This window comes from Scyliorhinus canicula, chromosome 2 (genome assembly GCF_902713615.1).
Source record: "Scyliorhinus canicula chromosome 2, sScyCan1.1, whole genome shotgun sequence".
In the NCBI taxonomy this organism is placed as follows: domain Eukaryota; kingdom Metazoa; phylum Chordata; class Chondrichthyes; order Carcharhiniformes; family Scyliorhinidae; genus Scyliorhinus; species Scyliorhinus canicula.
In genome coordinates, this window is record NC_052147.1 from 159,685,344 (window position 1) to 159,697,657 (window position 12,314).

The 12,314-nt window shown below is 50.9% G+C and overlaps 1 protein-coding gene across 4 annotated transcripts in view; it reads right to left on the reverse strand.

The window, feature by feature from the left end:
• nme9 (NME/NM23 family member 9) overlaps positions 1-12,314 on the reverse strand; it is a 99,174-nt gene that overhangs the window by 25,924 nt on the left and 60,936 nt on the right. For all 4 annotated transcript variants that reach the window (XM_038788251.1, XM_038788246.1, XM_038788239.1 and 1 more), the window contains one exon: positions 422-566. In XM_038788251.1, coding sequence (XP_038644179.1) covers positions 422-566 — 145 coding nt within the window. The remainder of the gene's footprint in view (positions 1-421; positions 567-12,314) is intronic.

Below are 12,314 nucleotides of genomic sequence, written 5' to 3' on the forward strand. Positions count from 1 at the left end.
TGTAGCTTAACAATGTTGAAAGCCTATGGCTTGTTATAGCTAGCTTATTGGCTGCCAATTCGAAAAGAAACTTTTCAATCCCTGAAATTGTTTCTTACAAGTGATTCCGTGGCAAAGAGACTTCTATCCATCAGCCATAACTTGGTCACACTGGCTGCCATAAAAACTGTGTACACAGATCACCAATGTAAATAAAAGGAAACTACTGCGGATGCTGGAATCTGAAACAAGAACAAAAAATGCTGGATAATCTCAGCAGGTCCGACTGCATCTGTGGAGAGAAAAGGGAGCTGACGTTTCGAGTCTGGGTGACTCATTGTCCAGTATTTTCTGTTTTTGTTTTAAATCGGCAATGTACATCATCCTTGGGACACTGTTTAAGGAATTACTTCCTACCCAAGACACTGACTCGGTTTGGTACCTGGTCATGCACTGAAGGAGAGCTGGGAAATATTCTTTCTCTGTGTGTTCACTGTAGAATTCATAAACCTGTTTCTCTGTCAGTACAATCTTCTTCTGCAGGGAAATCATGAAACCAGCTTCTCTAATCTTCTGCAGAATATCATCTACATGTCAAAGACAAAGAATTAACAACAGACAGATCAATGTGAATGATGTGGGATGACAAACATAGAGATTCATATTTTTATCACATCAGAGTTTCAAACTAAAGTCTCTTTATGGTTAGGTCAAATAATAGTGAATACGGTGGTGTAGTGAATATCATAGTGACTACAGCCATGTAGTAAGCATAGTGACTACAGTTATGTAGTTAGAATAATGACTCAGTGACGTAGTTAAAATAGTGACTACAGTTGTGCAGTAAATATTATAGTGACTAAAATTGTGTCGTAAATATTGTACTCAATATAATTATGTAGTAAATTTCAGCATTTTCATTGAACAATGTTGGTAAATGCAGTTGGACAATCTTGAAGCTGGAAAATTGTATGGGCGCGATTCTCCGCCCCCCCCCCCCCCCCCCCCCCCCCCCCACGCCGGGTAGGAGAATAGTGGGAGGGCCTCCCGACATTTTTCACGTCCTCCCACTATTCTCCCCCCCCCCCACCCACGCCCGACCCATGCCACGAATCGCTGCTCGCCATTTTTTACGGCGAGCGGCGATTCTCCGAGGCCGATGGGCCGTGCGGCCGGCCCTTCACAATCGTTTCACCACGGCAGCAAACACACCTGCTCGCTGCCGTCGTGAAACGGGCGCCAGATGCCCATTTGGGGCATCTAGAGGCCCGATTGGCAGGGGAGCACCACGACTGTGCTCGGGAGGGGACAGGCCCGCGATCGGTGCCCACCGATCATCGGGCCAGCGTCCAAAACAGACGCACTCTTTCCCCTCCGCCGCCCGGCAAGATCAAGCCGCCACGTCTTGACGTGCAGCCTTGACGACCGCCGTCAAGGACGCGCCGCTGTGACGCACGGGGCCGCGCTCCTGGCCCCGGAAGTGGCCATGAAGGCTGCCGTGGGTCACGGCCTGTCTCACGGCAGCCTTTACGATTCTCCGCATTTGCGGAGAATCTCGCCCTATGTCTTTAGCAGTTTGGATTTATTCTGCATTAGTAAACATTCTGCCCAGTCACTTCTGGTGGCGGCACGTTGGGTAGATCCTGCTCGAGGCTCGATTTTTCAGAGTTTAATGCCCGGTCCCAGGGGCAAATATTGGGTGAGCAGGTGCAGTAAGATATAAGGAGGGAGGGTGATGTCTAAAACCAGAAGACAACCACTAGGAAGAAGTACGGCAAGCGAAAGTTCACCTTCAAGCGAGCGGGTCAGCCCGGCAGCAGGTAAGATGGCAGAGGCTGGATGGGGCTGCACCCTTCACAGTAGAGAAGATGACTGAGGTAGTGGCCGAGGAGTTTGTGAAGCAGTTTGCAAACACATGGAGGTGATGTGTAAGGAAATTATGGCAGCAGTGAAGGTATTGGTGGAGGAGGTGATAGCCCCGGTTAAGGGGGTGTGTTGAAGGCATTGGCTGAGGTGTGGGAGCAAGGAGAGCAGCTGAAGGGAGTGGAGTAGGCTTTGCCGCAATGCAGCGATCAGCTCACCTCGATGGGTGAGGAGCTGCGGAGGGTGGTGGAGGCCAACAAAGGACTGAGAGCAAAGATGGAGGACATGGAGAATAGGTCTAGGTGGCAGAACCTAAGACTTGTGGGTCTGCCCGAAGGCATGGTGGGCCCCAGGCTGACTGAGTAGTTTGCCAAGATGTTGGTGGAGTTGTTGGGGAAGGGAAGAGCTGGATAGGGGTCATCAGTCGTTCAGGCTTAAATGAGCCGCCAGGGGCAGTAATAATCTGATTTCACAAGTGCCACATTAAGGACACGTCCTGAGTTGGGGAAAACAGAAGCGGGAGGTGCAATGAGCAGGAGCTGCTATACATATATGCCAGGACTTAACAGTTGAGCTGACGAGAAGGTGGGCGGCCTTCGATCGAGTGAAGTTGGCACTGTACAGCAGCGGCGTGAGGTTCGGTGTGATGTATCCAGCAAAATTGTGGGTGATCTAATACTTATAGGACTTTCACTTTGAGATCGTGGAGGTGCCGGAGGTTTTTGTGAAAGCAGAAGGACTGAGGCAGAAATGAGAAATGGGACTGGGGTATCGTCTTGGACTGAGGGTAGTGGAGTGGAAGGTTGTATGTGGTTTTGTTTTTCATTTTTTATTTGTGGTTTAAGGGTGTTAGATTGCCTATTTGGGAAGGGTAGGAGTTGGGATTTTTTCGATGGAGGTTTTCTGGGCTTTGTGTGTTTGTACTGGACTTGTTTAGCTGTTTATCTGATGGGTATTTTTTCAGGGACTGGTCACAGGAGAGGGTATTCGATGGAGTAAGTTGGCTAGTGAATGGGAGAGTGGTTGGGGGGTGGGGGGGGCACAGTCATTGGAGCCCGGTCAGACAGGTTTTGATGGGCCTGGGAGGTGTGAAAGGTGGGGGGGAGGGTATCAATATTGGGAGAGGCATTTGCAAGAGGAAGTGGACGGGGTGGGGGGGGGGGGGGGGATTCTGGGCGGGAAAGCGGTTTGATGCATCAAAGGGATGGGACGGGCCAGGTCTGTTGTGCTATGCTGCTTCAGATAACACAGGCTGCTACCTGATGCAGTCTTAACTAAAGGATGCTCCAGACTCTGAAATGAGTTCAACGTGTTTATTGAACAATTAACACAGTTCTCAAATGAGTTTGAATCTCTGCTAATCTAACTGCAGTAACTCAGTTTAATTGTACTAGCTTGCTCTAAGCCACGTGCTGGGGTGTGATGCTGCTGATCAAACCTGTCTAACTCTCGAGATGTCTGTGGAAAGTGGCAGGGTGTGAGCGCCTCATCCCTTTTATAGTGTTTATGTTATGCCCCCTTATGGTGATGCCACCTCTGAGTGTCCTGACTGCCCACAACGTGCACCCCTTTTTCGACTTTGCCATTGGACTGTGGATAGTGCGGACTGGAGGTGACGTGCCTGAAATTGTAGCTCTTTGCAAACATTGACCATTCTCGATTGTGGAAGCACGGGCCATTCTCGTTCATGACAGTGTTCGGGTTGCCATGTCGTGAGAATGTCTGTTTACACACTTTGATGATGGTTCATGAGGTGAGGTCTGGCAGCTTCAGCACCTCAGGATAGTTTGAAAAGTAATCGATGATTAAGACATAGTCACGACCATTCGCGTGGAATAGGTCAAGGCCAACCTTGGACCACGGAGATGTCTCCACGTCATGTGGTTGGAGCGTCTCCTTGCTCTGCGCTGGTTGGAACCTCTGACAGGTTTCTCAGTTGAGAATCTTGTCCATGATGTCCTGGTTGATGCCGAGCCAGGAGACAGCTTGCCGGGCCCTGCGTCTGCACTTTTCTACGCCCAGGTGAACGTCATGAATCTGCCGCAGCACCATGCTCTGGAGACGTAGCGGGATGATTATCCTGTCTAGTTTGAGCAAGATGCCGTCGATCAGCATCAGGTCGTCCTTGATGTTGTAGAATTGAGGGCATTGTCCTTTCTACCAGCCATTGCTGAGGTCTTTGGCTGTCTCTTCTCGGATGAGAACAATCTTCTCATCTGTTGCCGGGAGAGTGCTCGCACACAGTTGTACCTGCAATTCAATGTCCTGGATGATCTCCAGTGGTTCACTGGGTGAGTTTACGGAGCAGGACAATGCATTGGCGATGATGAGATCCTTGCCAGGTGTGTACACCAAATTGAAATGATACCTCCGGAGTTTGAGCAGAATTCTCTGCAAACGAAGCGTCATGTCGTTGAGGTACTTTTGGATGATGTGGACCAGAGGCCTATGATCCGTCTCAACAGTAAATGTTGGCAAGCCGTAGACATAATCATGAAATTTGAGGATGCCGGTGAGAAGACCTAAAAACTACTTCTCAATCTGCGCATATCTGGTCTCAGTGGGTGTCATTGCCCGTGACGCGTATGCTATTGGTACCCAGGATGACGTGTCGTCTCTTTGAACCAACACCGCCCCAATGCCATCCTTACTCGCATCTGTGGATATTTTGGTCTCTCGGTCTGGGTCAAAGAATGCAAGGACGGGTGCAGTGGTGAGCTTGGCTTTCAGTTCCAGCCACTCAGTTTGGTGCTCCGCCTTCCACTCAAAGGCGATTGATATTTTCACCAGGTTGCGTAGGGCCGTGGTGTGTGTGGCCAAATTCGGGATGAACTTGCCAAGGAAATTGACCATTCCCAGGAAGCGCAGTACTGCCTTCTTGTCCTCGGAGATTTTCATTGCCTCAATGGCTTTAATTTTGTCTGTCCGGGCGCACATCGTGTTGCGAAATCTGATCGCCCAGGATCTTCAGCGTGGATGTCCCAAAACAGCATGTGGAGCTGTTTAGCTTGAGGCCATGTTAATGTATGCATCGAAATACTTTCTTGAGTCGCGACACATGTTCCTCTGGGGTTGTGGGCCAGGTTATTATATCATCAATGTAGACACGAACCCCTTCTATTCCCTCCATCATCTGTTCCATGATGCGATGGAAAATCTCTGATGCCGAGATGATGCCAAATGGCATTTGGTTCCAGCAGAATCTGCCAAAAGGTGTGTTGAAGGTGCAGAGCCTTCTGCTGGATTCTTCGAGTTGGATTTGCCAAAACCCTTGGTATGCATCCAATTTTGTGAAGAAGCATGCACGTGCCATCTCACTCATGATTTCTTCCCTCTTCGGGATGGGGTAATGTTCCCGCATAATGTTTTTGTTTAGATCCTTGGTTTAGTCCATCAATGCAGATGCGTAGGTCCCCCGAAGGCTTCTTTATGCACACCATCGAGCTGACCCAGTCGGTTGGTTCCGTGACCTTGGAGATGATGTCTTTCTATTGTAGACTCATGAGCTCTGCCTTCAGGCTCTCTCTCAATGGAGCAGGGACATGTTGTGGTGCGTGGACCACTGGCTTGGCATCAGACCGCAGTAGAATCTTGTACTCATACATCAGCTTGCCCATCCCGCTAAATACATCTGGGTACTGCGTTAGGATGTCGTCGATGCTGGCCTGAATATCTGAATGGGACGGCATCGTGGTGTAGATCCTTTGAATGAGGTTCAGTTGCTTGCAGGCGTATGCACCTAGCAGGGACGCCCTGTCTGATTTAACAATCTCGAAGCGTAAGCTTGCTTGTGTGTGTCGGCTGGACACCTGCAGATGGCAGGTCCCCAGTGCCTTGATTGCGTTTCCATTGTAGTCCAGGAGTTTGCAGTCAGCTGGAAGGATTGTGGGGGGCTTCTTGATTCTATTGAAGTCCACCTGCGAAATCAGGTTGGCGGAGGCACCTGTGTCCAGTTTGAACTGGATTGGGCAGCAGTTGACCTTCATCATTGCATGCCATTCATCCTCGGAATCCACAGCCAAGTTTGATTGGACTTGAGCTGTGTCCGGTGCGGCATATTCGCACTTCGTAACAATGCCCACACGGTAAATGTTGTCCAGATATTCATCATCTAGATCCGTCGCATTGCCTGGATCAGAGTCATGCATTCAGTGTTGCACACTTCTGATGCCCCACTGTCGAAATTGGAAGCACTGGCTCCTGACTGGTGGTGCAGATCTGCACAGGGCTGCATAGTGGTTTGGTTTCCCACAGTTTAAAAAGCGTTTGCCTCTTGCAGGGCAGTTCTTTTTTAAAATGGGCGGTGCCGCAGTTTGCAGACGTCATGATGTTAGCGTCATGATGCTCAGTGTGTTGTTGCGCATGCGCAGTGCGGTTCTCAGACGTCTGCACCTGCGCAGTGCGGTTTTCGGCCGCTTCGTTTTCCCGATCGCATTGCGCATGCGTGGAGCCTCGGGAAGAGCATGCAAAATGGCCGCTTTCGTCAATGTGGAGGCGCTGCATCCGGGAGATGATCTGAACACTCTCCACCTCGTGGATGGCTTGTTTTTCACTTTCTGCCATTTTGTACTGTGAATAGCAATTTTTAGAGTGCTTAGGCACAGTACATGTTTCAATTGCGACAGGCAGGGTCATGTGCTTGATTTTAAACAATTGCTCTTGCAGAGGATCAGAGTGGACTCCAAAAACGATTTGGTCTCAGATCATGGAGTCAATGATAGCACCGAAGTTGCAGGATTGCGCTAGCAGTCTAAGGTTAGTTGGATAGGAATTGAAGGATTCGTCTTTACCTTGCATCCTCTGCTTGAAGATGTAGCGCTCGAAGATTTTGTTGGTGTCCACCTCGCAGTGGCTGTCGAATTTGTCCAGGATGGTTTGGTACATTGTGTTGTCCTGTCCTTCGGAAAAGTGAAAGGATTGAAGATCTCTATCGCATGGTCACCCGCAGTGGTGAGTAGAAGAGCTATCTTCCGAGCATCAGTCGCGGAATTGACGTCGGATGATTCCAAGTATAGTTGAAATTTCTGCTTGAATGATCGCCAGTTGGCACTAAGATTGCCGGTGGTCCTGAGCTGATGAGGAGCCTGAATCTTGTCCATTGTGCCTGTATTCAGTTGCTGGTTGTCACGGATCTTGCTGAGTTGAACTAAATAGATTGAACAGTCACTCCTGGTATCATGTTGTGTTATGCTGCTTCAGATAACACAGGCTGCTACTTGATGCAGTCTTAACTAAAGGATGCTCCAGACTCTGAAATGAGTTAAATGTGTTTATTGAACTATTAACACAGTTCTCAAATGAGTTCGACTCTCTGCTAATCTAACTGTAGTAACTCAGTCTAACTCTCTAGATCTCTGTGTGGAAAGAGGCAGGGTTTGAGTGCCTCATCCCTTTTATAGTGTTTATGTCATGCCCCCTTGTGGTTTGCCATCTCTGAGTGTCCGGACTGGCCATTGGTTGTGTCCTATTCTGAATGTTCATTGGTTGCATGTTTGCATATCATAACAAGGTCCAGTGGGCAGGGCCCGGAGATATGGTGATGGCGGATAGGAGGGGTGTGGGGGGAGAGGGGGGTGGAGTGGCTGAGATACCCCGGTCAGAGTAGTAAGATAGAACATGAGGGGTTTGGGGAGGCTCAGGAAAGGCTGGGTGAGGTAGGCATTGCATTTAGGGTTTGATAGTAGGACTCAGGGGGTAGCGGTGTTGATGGGTAAAAGGGTGAGATTTCAGATGGAGAAGGTCGTAGCAGACCAGGGAGGTGTTTATGTGATTGTAACAGGAGCATTGGAGGGGAGGTTGATGCCACTGGCGAGTGTGTATGGCCCCAACTGGGACGATGCAGCGTTTGCTAAGAGGGTGCTGGGGGATCCCAGACTTGGACACACACACGCTAATAATAGGAGGGGATTGGAATATGGTGCAAGAGCCGAGGATGGACAGGTCACAGGGGTGACAGCTGCGCCTACTGGCTGGAGTTGGGGATCAATGTATTGGCGATTGCGATCTCGGACCATGCGCCACATTGTGTGGATATGGTCCTGGAGAGGGGGCAGTCTAGAGGCTGGGATGGAGAATGGATGTGGTGCTATTGGATTGGATTGGATTTTGTTTATTGTCACGTGTACCGAGGTACAGTGAAAAGTATTTTCTACGAGCAGCTCAACAGATTACTAAGTACATGAAAAGAAAAGGAAATAAAAGAAAATACATAATCGGGCAACACTGCCTGATATGGCAACTGCTCGGCCAAGGACCGCAAGAAACTTCAGAGAGTCGTGAACACAGCCCAGTACACACACAAAGCTGCCTCCCATCCATGATTTCCATCTACACATCCCGCTGCCTGGGGAAAGTGGTACAAGGTACACAACGTAACTACATAAACTCCGGCATCGGATGAAGCATACAGGGGTGTAGTGTTAATTAGGTCAGTCCATAAGAGGGTTGTTTAGGAGTCTGGTAACAGCGGGGAAGAAACTGTTTTTGAGTTTCTTCGTGCGTGTTCTCAGACTTTTGTGTCTCCTGCCCGATGAAAGAATTTGGAAGAGTCAGTAAGCCGGTGGGAGGGGTCTTTGATTATGCTGCCCACTTTCCCCAGGCAGCGGGATGTGTAGATGGAGATCATGGATGGGAGGAAGGTATGTGTGATGGACTGGGCTGTGTTCACGACTCTGAAGTTTCCTGCGGTCCTTGACCGAGCAGTTGCCATACCAGGCTGCGATGCAGCCCAATAGGATGCTTTCTATGGTGCATCTGGAAAAGCTGGTAAGGGTTAATGTGGACATGCCAAATTTCCTTAGTTTCCTGATGAAGAATAGGCACTGTTGCGCTTTCTTGGTGGTAGTGTCGATGTGGGTGGACCAGGACAGATCTTTGGAGATGTGCACCCCTAGGAATTTGAAACTGCTAACCATCTCCACCTCGGCCCCATTAATGCTGACAGGGGAGTGTACAGTACTTTGCTTTCTGAAGTCAATGACCAGCTCTTTAGTTTTGCTGGCATTGATTGGGGGACCAAAGCTTTTGCGATAAGATCGAGGTCATTGAGGAGTATGGAGGATTTAACTGTACAGGGGAAGTATTGCAGGTGGTGATGTGGGAGGCCCTGAAGGCGGTAGTGAGGGAGGGAAGTAATATCGTTTAAGGCTAAGTTGGATAGAAAGGAGAGGGAGGAGCGTCAAAGACTGGTAGAGAAGATGTTGGAGGTGGACAGGAGGTACGCGGTGGATGAAAATCCAACCTTTCTGGATAAGCAGAAGGTGTTCCAGACTAGTTTTGACCAGTTGTCGACGGGAAGGGTGGTGTGCCAACTGAGGCGGGTGAGGGAAGCAGTGTATGAATATGGGGGCGAAGATGGGACGCATGGTAGAAGGCCAACTTCGGAGGGACGCGGCGGCGAGGGAGATAGTTTAGGTATGGGATGGGACGGGGAAATTGGTGGTTGCTCCAGAGCAGACCAATAATGTTTTTGAGGAGATCTACAAGAAACTGTATAAGTCAGAGCCACCGGGAGAGGAATGAGGGATGAAGGAGTTCCTGAACTGGTTGGAGAAGATGGTGGTGTTGGCGATTTACGGGAAGATTCTGGATGAGGATAGAGTGTCCATGGAAGGAATTAAGAGCAAGTGGGAAGAAGAGTTGGGGAAGGGAATGTAAGAAGGTCTGTGGTCTGAGATGCTACGAAAAGTGAATGCCTCAACACCATGCGCGAGGTTTGGGCTGAAACAACTGAAGGTTGTGTATAGGGCGCATGTCAAGAAAGCAAGGATGAGCCGGCTCTTTGAGGGGGTGGAGGATATCTGTGAGCGATGTGGGAGGGGCTCCGCAAATCATGTACATGTGTACATATGTTTTGCTCCTGCCCGAGGGAGGAGAGATATTGGGTGATGCACTATCAATTACGACGAGACGAGAGTAGAGCGTAATCGAGGCTTTATTAAGCAGAGATGTGGAGCCTCCCGCAGCTGCTGTCGAAATGGCTGCAGCTCGGAGAGCCCACACATTTATACTCCACCTACTGGGTGGAGCCAGCAAGCAGGGATCTACCCCCGTACCTGTAGTACAGGGGTCTTACCGTAATATCCTCGTATGCAATATACACAATACAACACTGGTGACAAGCACATTTACCCCCTGTTAAGAAAGAGTCCAGCGGGGCTGGTGGAAACTATTTACATACAGGTTGCTTTTTTTAAAAAAATTCAGGTTGTTTAAATGTTAAGAAAGAGGTTACAAATTTAGACGGTTCGGCGCCTTGGTCCGTCGTTGCGAGCAATGAAACTGTGGTGTTGATTCAGGCATCGGTTCGGTCGTCGGGGCCTCCAGGAGCGTGTCGACCTCATCTTCATCCACAGGTGGGACCAAGGGGAGGACGGATCGTCCTGGAGCGGGGGCTGAGGTGGGGTGCGCCGGGGGAAGGGAGGCTGGCGCCGGGGCGGGGGGGGGGGGATGTGTGGGGACCCAGCTGGTGCCAGGCCCGGAGGGAGACTGTGTCTTGGCGGCCGTCGGGGTACGCTACGTAGGCGTACTGGGGGTTCACGTGGAGTAGCTGTACCCTCTCAACCAACGGGTCCGCCTTGTGGAGCTGCACGTGCTTGCGGAGGAGAACGGGACCTGGAGCTGCCAGCCATGTTGGGAGCGAAACCCCGGAGGTTGACTTCCTAGGGAAGGCAAAGAGACATTCATGGGAGTTTCGTTAGTCGCAGTGCACAGGGGCGACCAAATGGAGTGAAGGGTGTTGGGGAGGACGTCCTGCCAGCGGGAGACCGGGAGATTTCTGGACCGTAGGGCCAGCTGGACGGCCTTCCAGACCATCCCATTCTCCCACTCCACCTGCCCGTTTCCCCGGGGGTTGTAGCTGGTCGTCCTGCTCGAGGCGATGCCCCTATTGAGTAAGTCATGGCGCAGCTCATCGCTCATAAATAAGGATCCCCGGTCGCTGTAGGCGGGGAATCCGAACAGAGCGAAGATGGTGTTGAGGGCTTTGATGATGGTGGCAGACGTCATGTCGGGGCATGGGATGGCGAAGGGGAATCTCGAGTACTCGACGACCACATTGAGGAAGTACATGTTGCGGTCGGTGGAGGGGAGGGGCCCTTTGAAGTCCATGCCGAGGCGTTCAAAGGGACGGGAGGCCTTCACCAGGCGCATGCGGTCTGGCCGGTAAAAGTGCGGTTTACACTGCGCGCAGACCTGACAGTCTCTGGTGATAGCCCTGACTTCCTCGATGGAGATTGCGGGCCTTTATGAAGTGATAAAAGCGGGTGACCCCTGGGTGACAGAGATCGTCGTGCAGGGTGTGGAGTCGGTCCACTTGTGTGCTGGCACATGTACCTCGGGATAGGGCATCGGGCGGCTCGTTGAGCTTACCAGGGCGATACAAAATTTCGTGATTGTAGGTGAATAGCTCGATCCTTCACCTCAAGATTTTATCATTTTTGATCTTACCCCGCTGTGTGTTGTTAAACATGAAAGCAACCGACCGTTGGTCAGTGAGTAGAGTAAATCTCCTGCCAGCCAGGCAATGCCTCCAATGCCGCACAGCTTCGACGATGGCTTGTGCCTCGTTTTCGACAGAGGAGTGCCGAATTTCGGAGGCATGGAGGGTGCAGGAAAAGAATGCCACTGGCTTGTCTGCCTGGTTGAGGGTGGCAGCCAGAGCGACATCTGATGCATCGCTCTCGACTTGGAAGGGTAGTGTCTCGCGACCGCGTGCATCGCGGCCTTGGCAATGTCGGCCTTGATACGGTTAAAGGCCTGGTGAGCTTCGGCCATTAGTGGAAAACGGTGGAGTGAATGAGTGGGCGGTCCTTGTCCGCATAGTTAGGGAGCCACTGGGCGTAGTACGAGAAGAACCCAAGGCATCATTTTAGGGCCTTGGGGCAATGGGGGAGGGGGAGTTCTATGAGGGGGCGCATGCGATCGGGGTCGGGCCCAAGAACTCCGTTCTGTACCACATAGCCGAGAATGGCTAATCGGTCCGTGCTGAACACACACTTCTCCTTGTTGTAGGTTACGTTGAGGAGTTTTGCGGTGTGGAGGAATTTGGAAAGGTTAGCGTCGTGGTCCTGCTGGTTGTGGCCGCAGATGGTGATATTATCCAGGTACGGGAAAGTGGCCCGCAGTCCATACCGGTCAACTATTCGGTCCATCTCCCGTTGGAAGACCGAGACCCCATTAGTGAAGCCGAAGGGAACCCTAAAGAAGTGATAGAGGCGGCCGTCCGCTTCAAACGCGGTGTACGGGCGGTCCGCCTTGCAATGGGGAGCTGGTGGTAGGCAGATTTCAGGTCCACTGTCGAGAAGACCCGGTACTGTGTAATCTGATTGAACATATCAGATATGCATGGGAGGGGGTACGCGTCGAGCTGCGTGTACCGATTGATGGTCTGACTGTTGTCAATGGCCATCCTGTGTTTCTCCCCAGTTTTCACCACTACCACTTGGGCTCTCCAGAGGCTGTTGCTGGCCTCG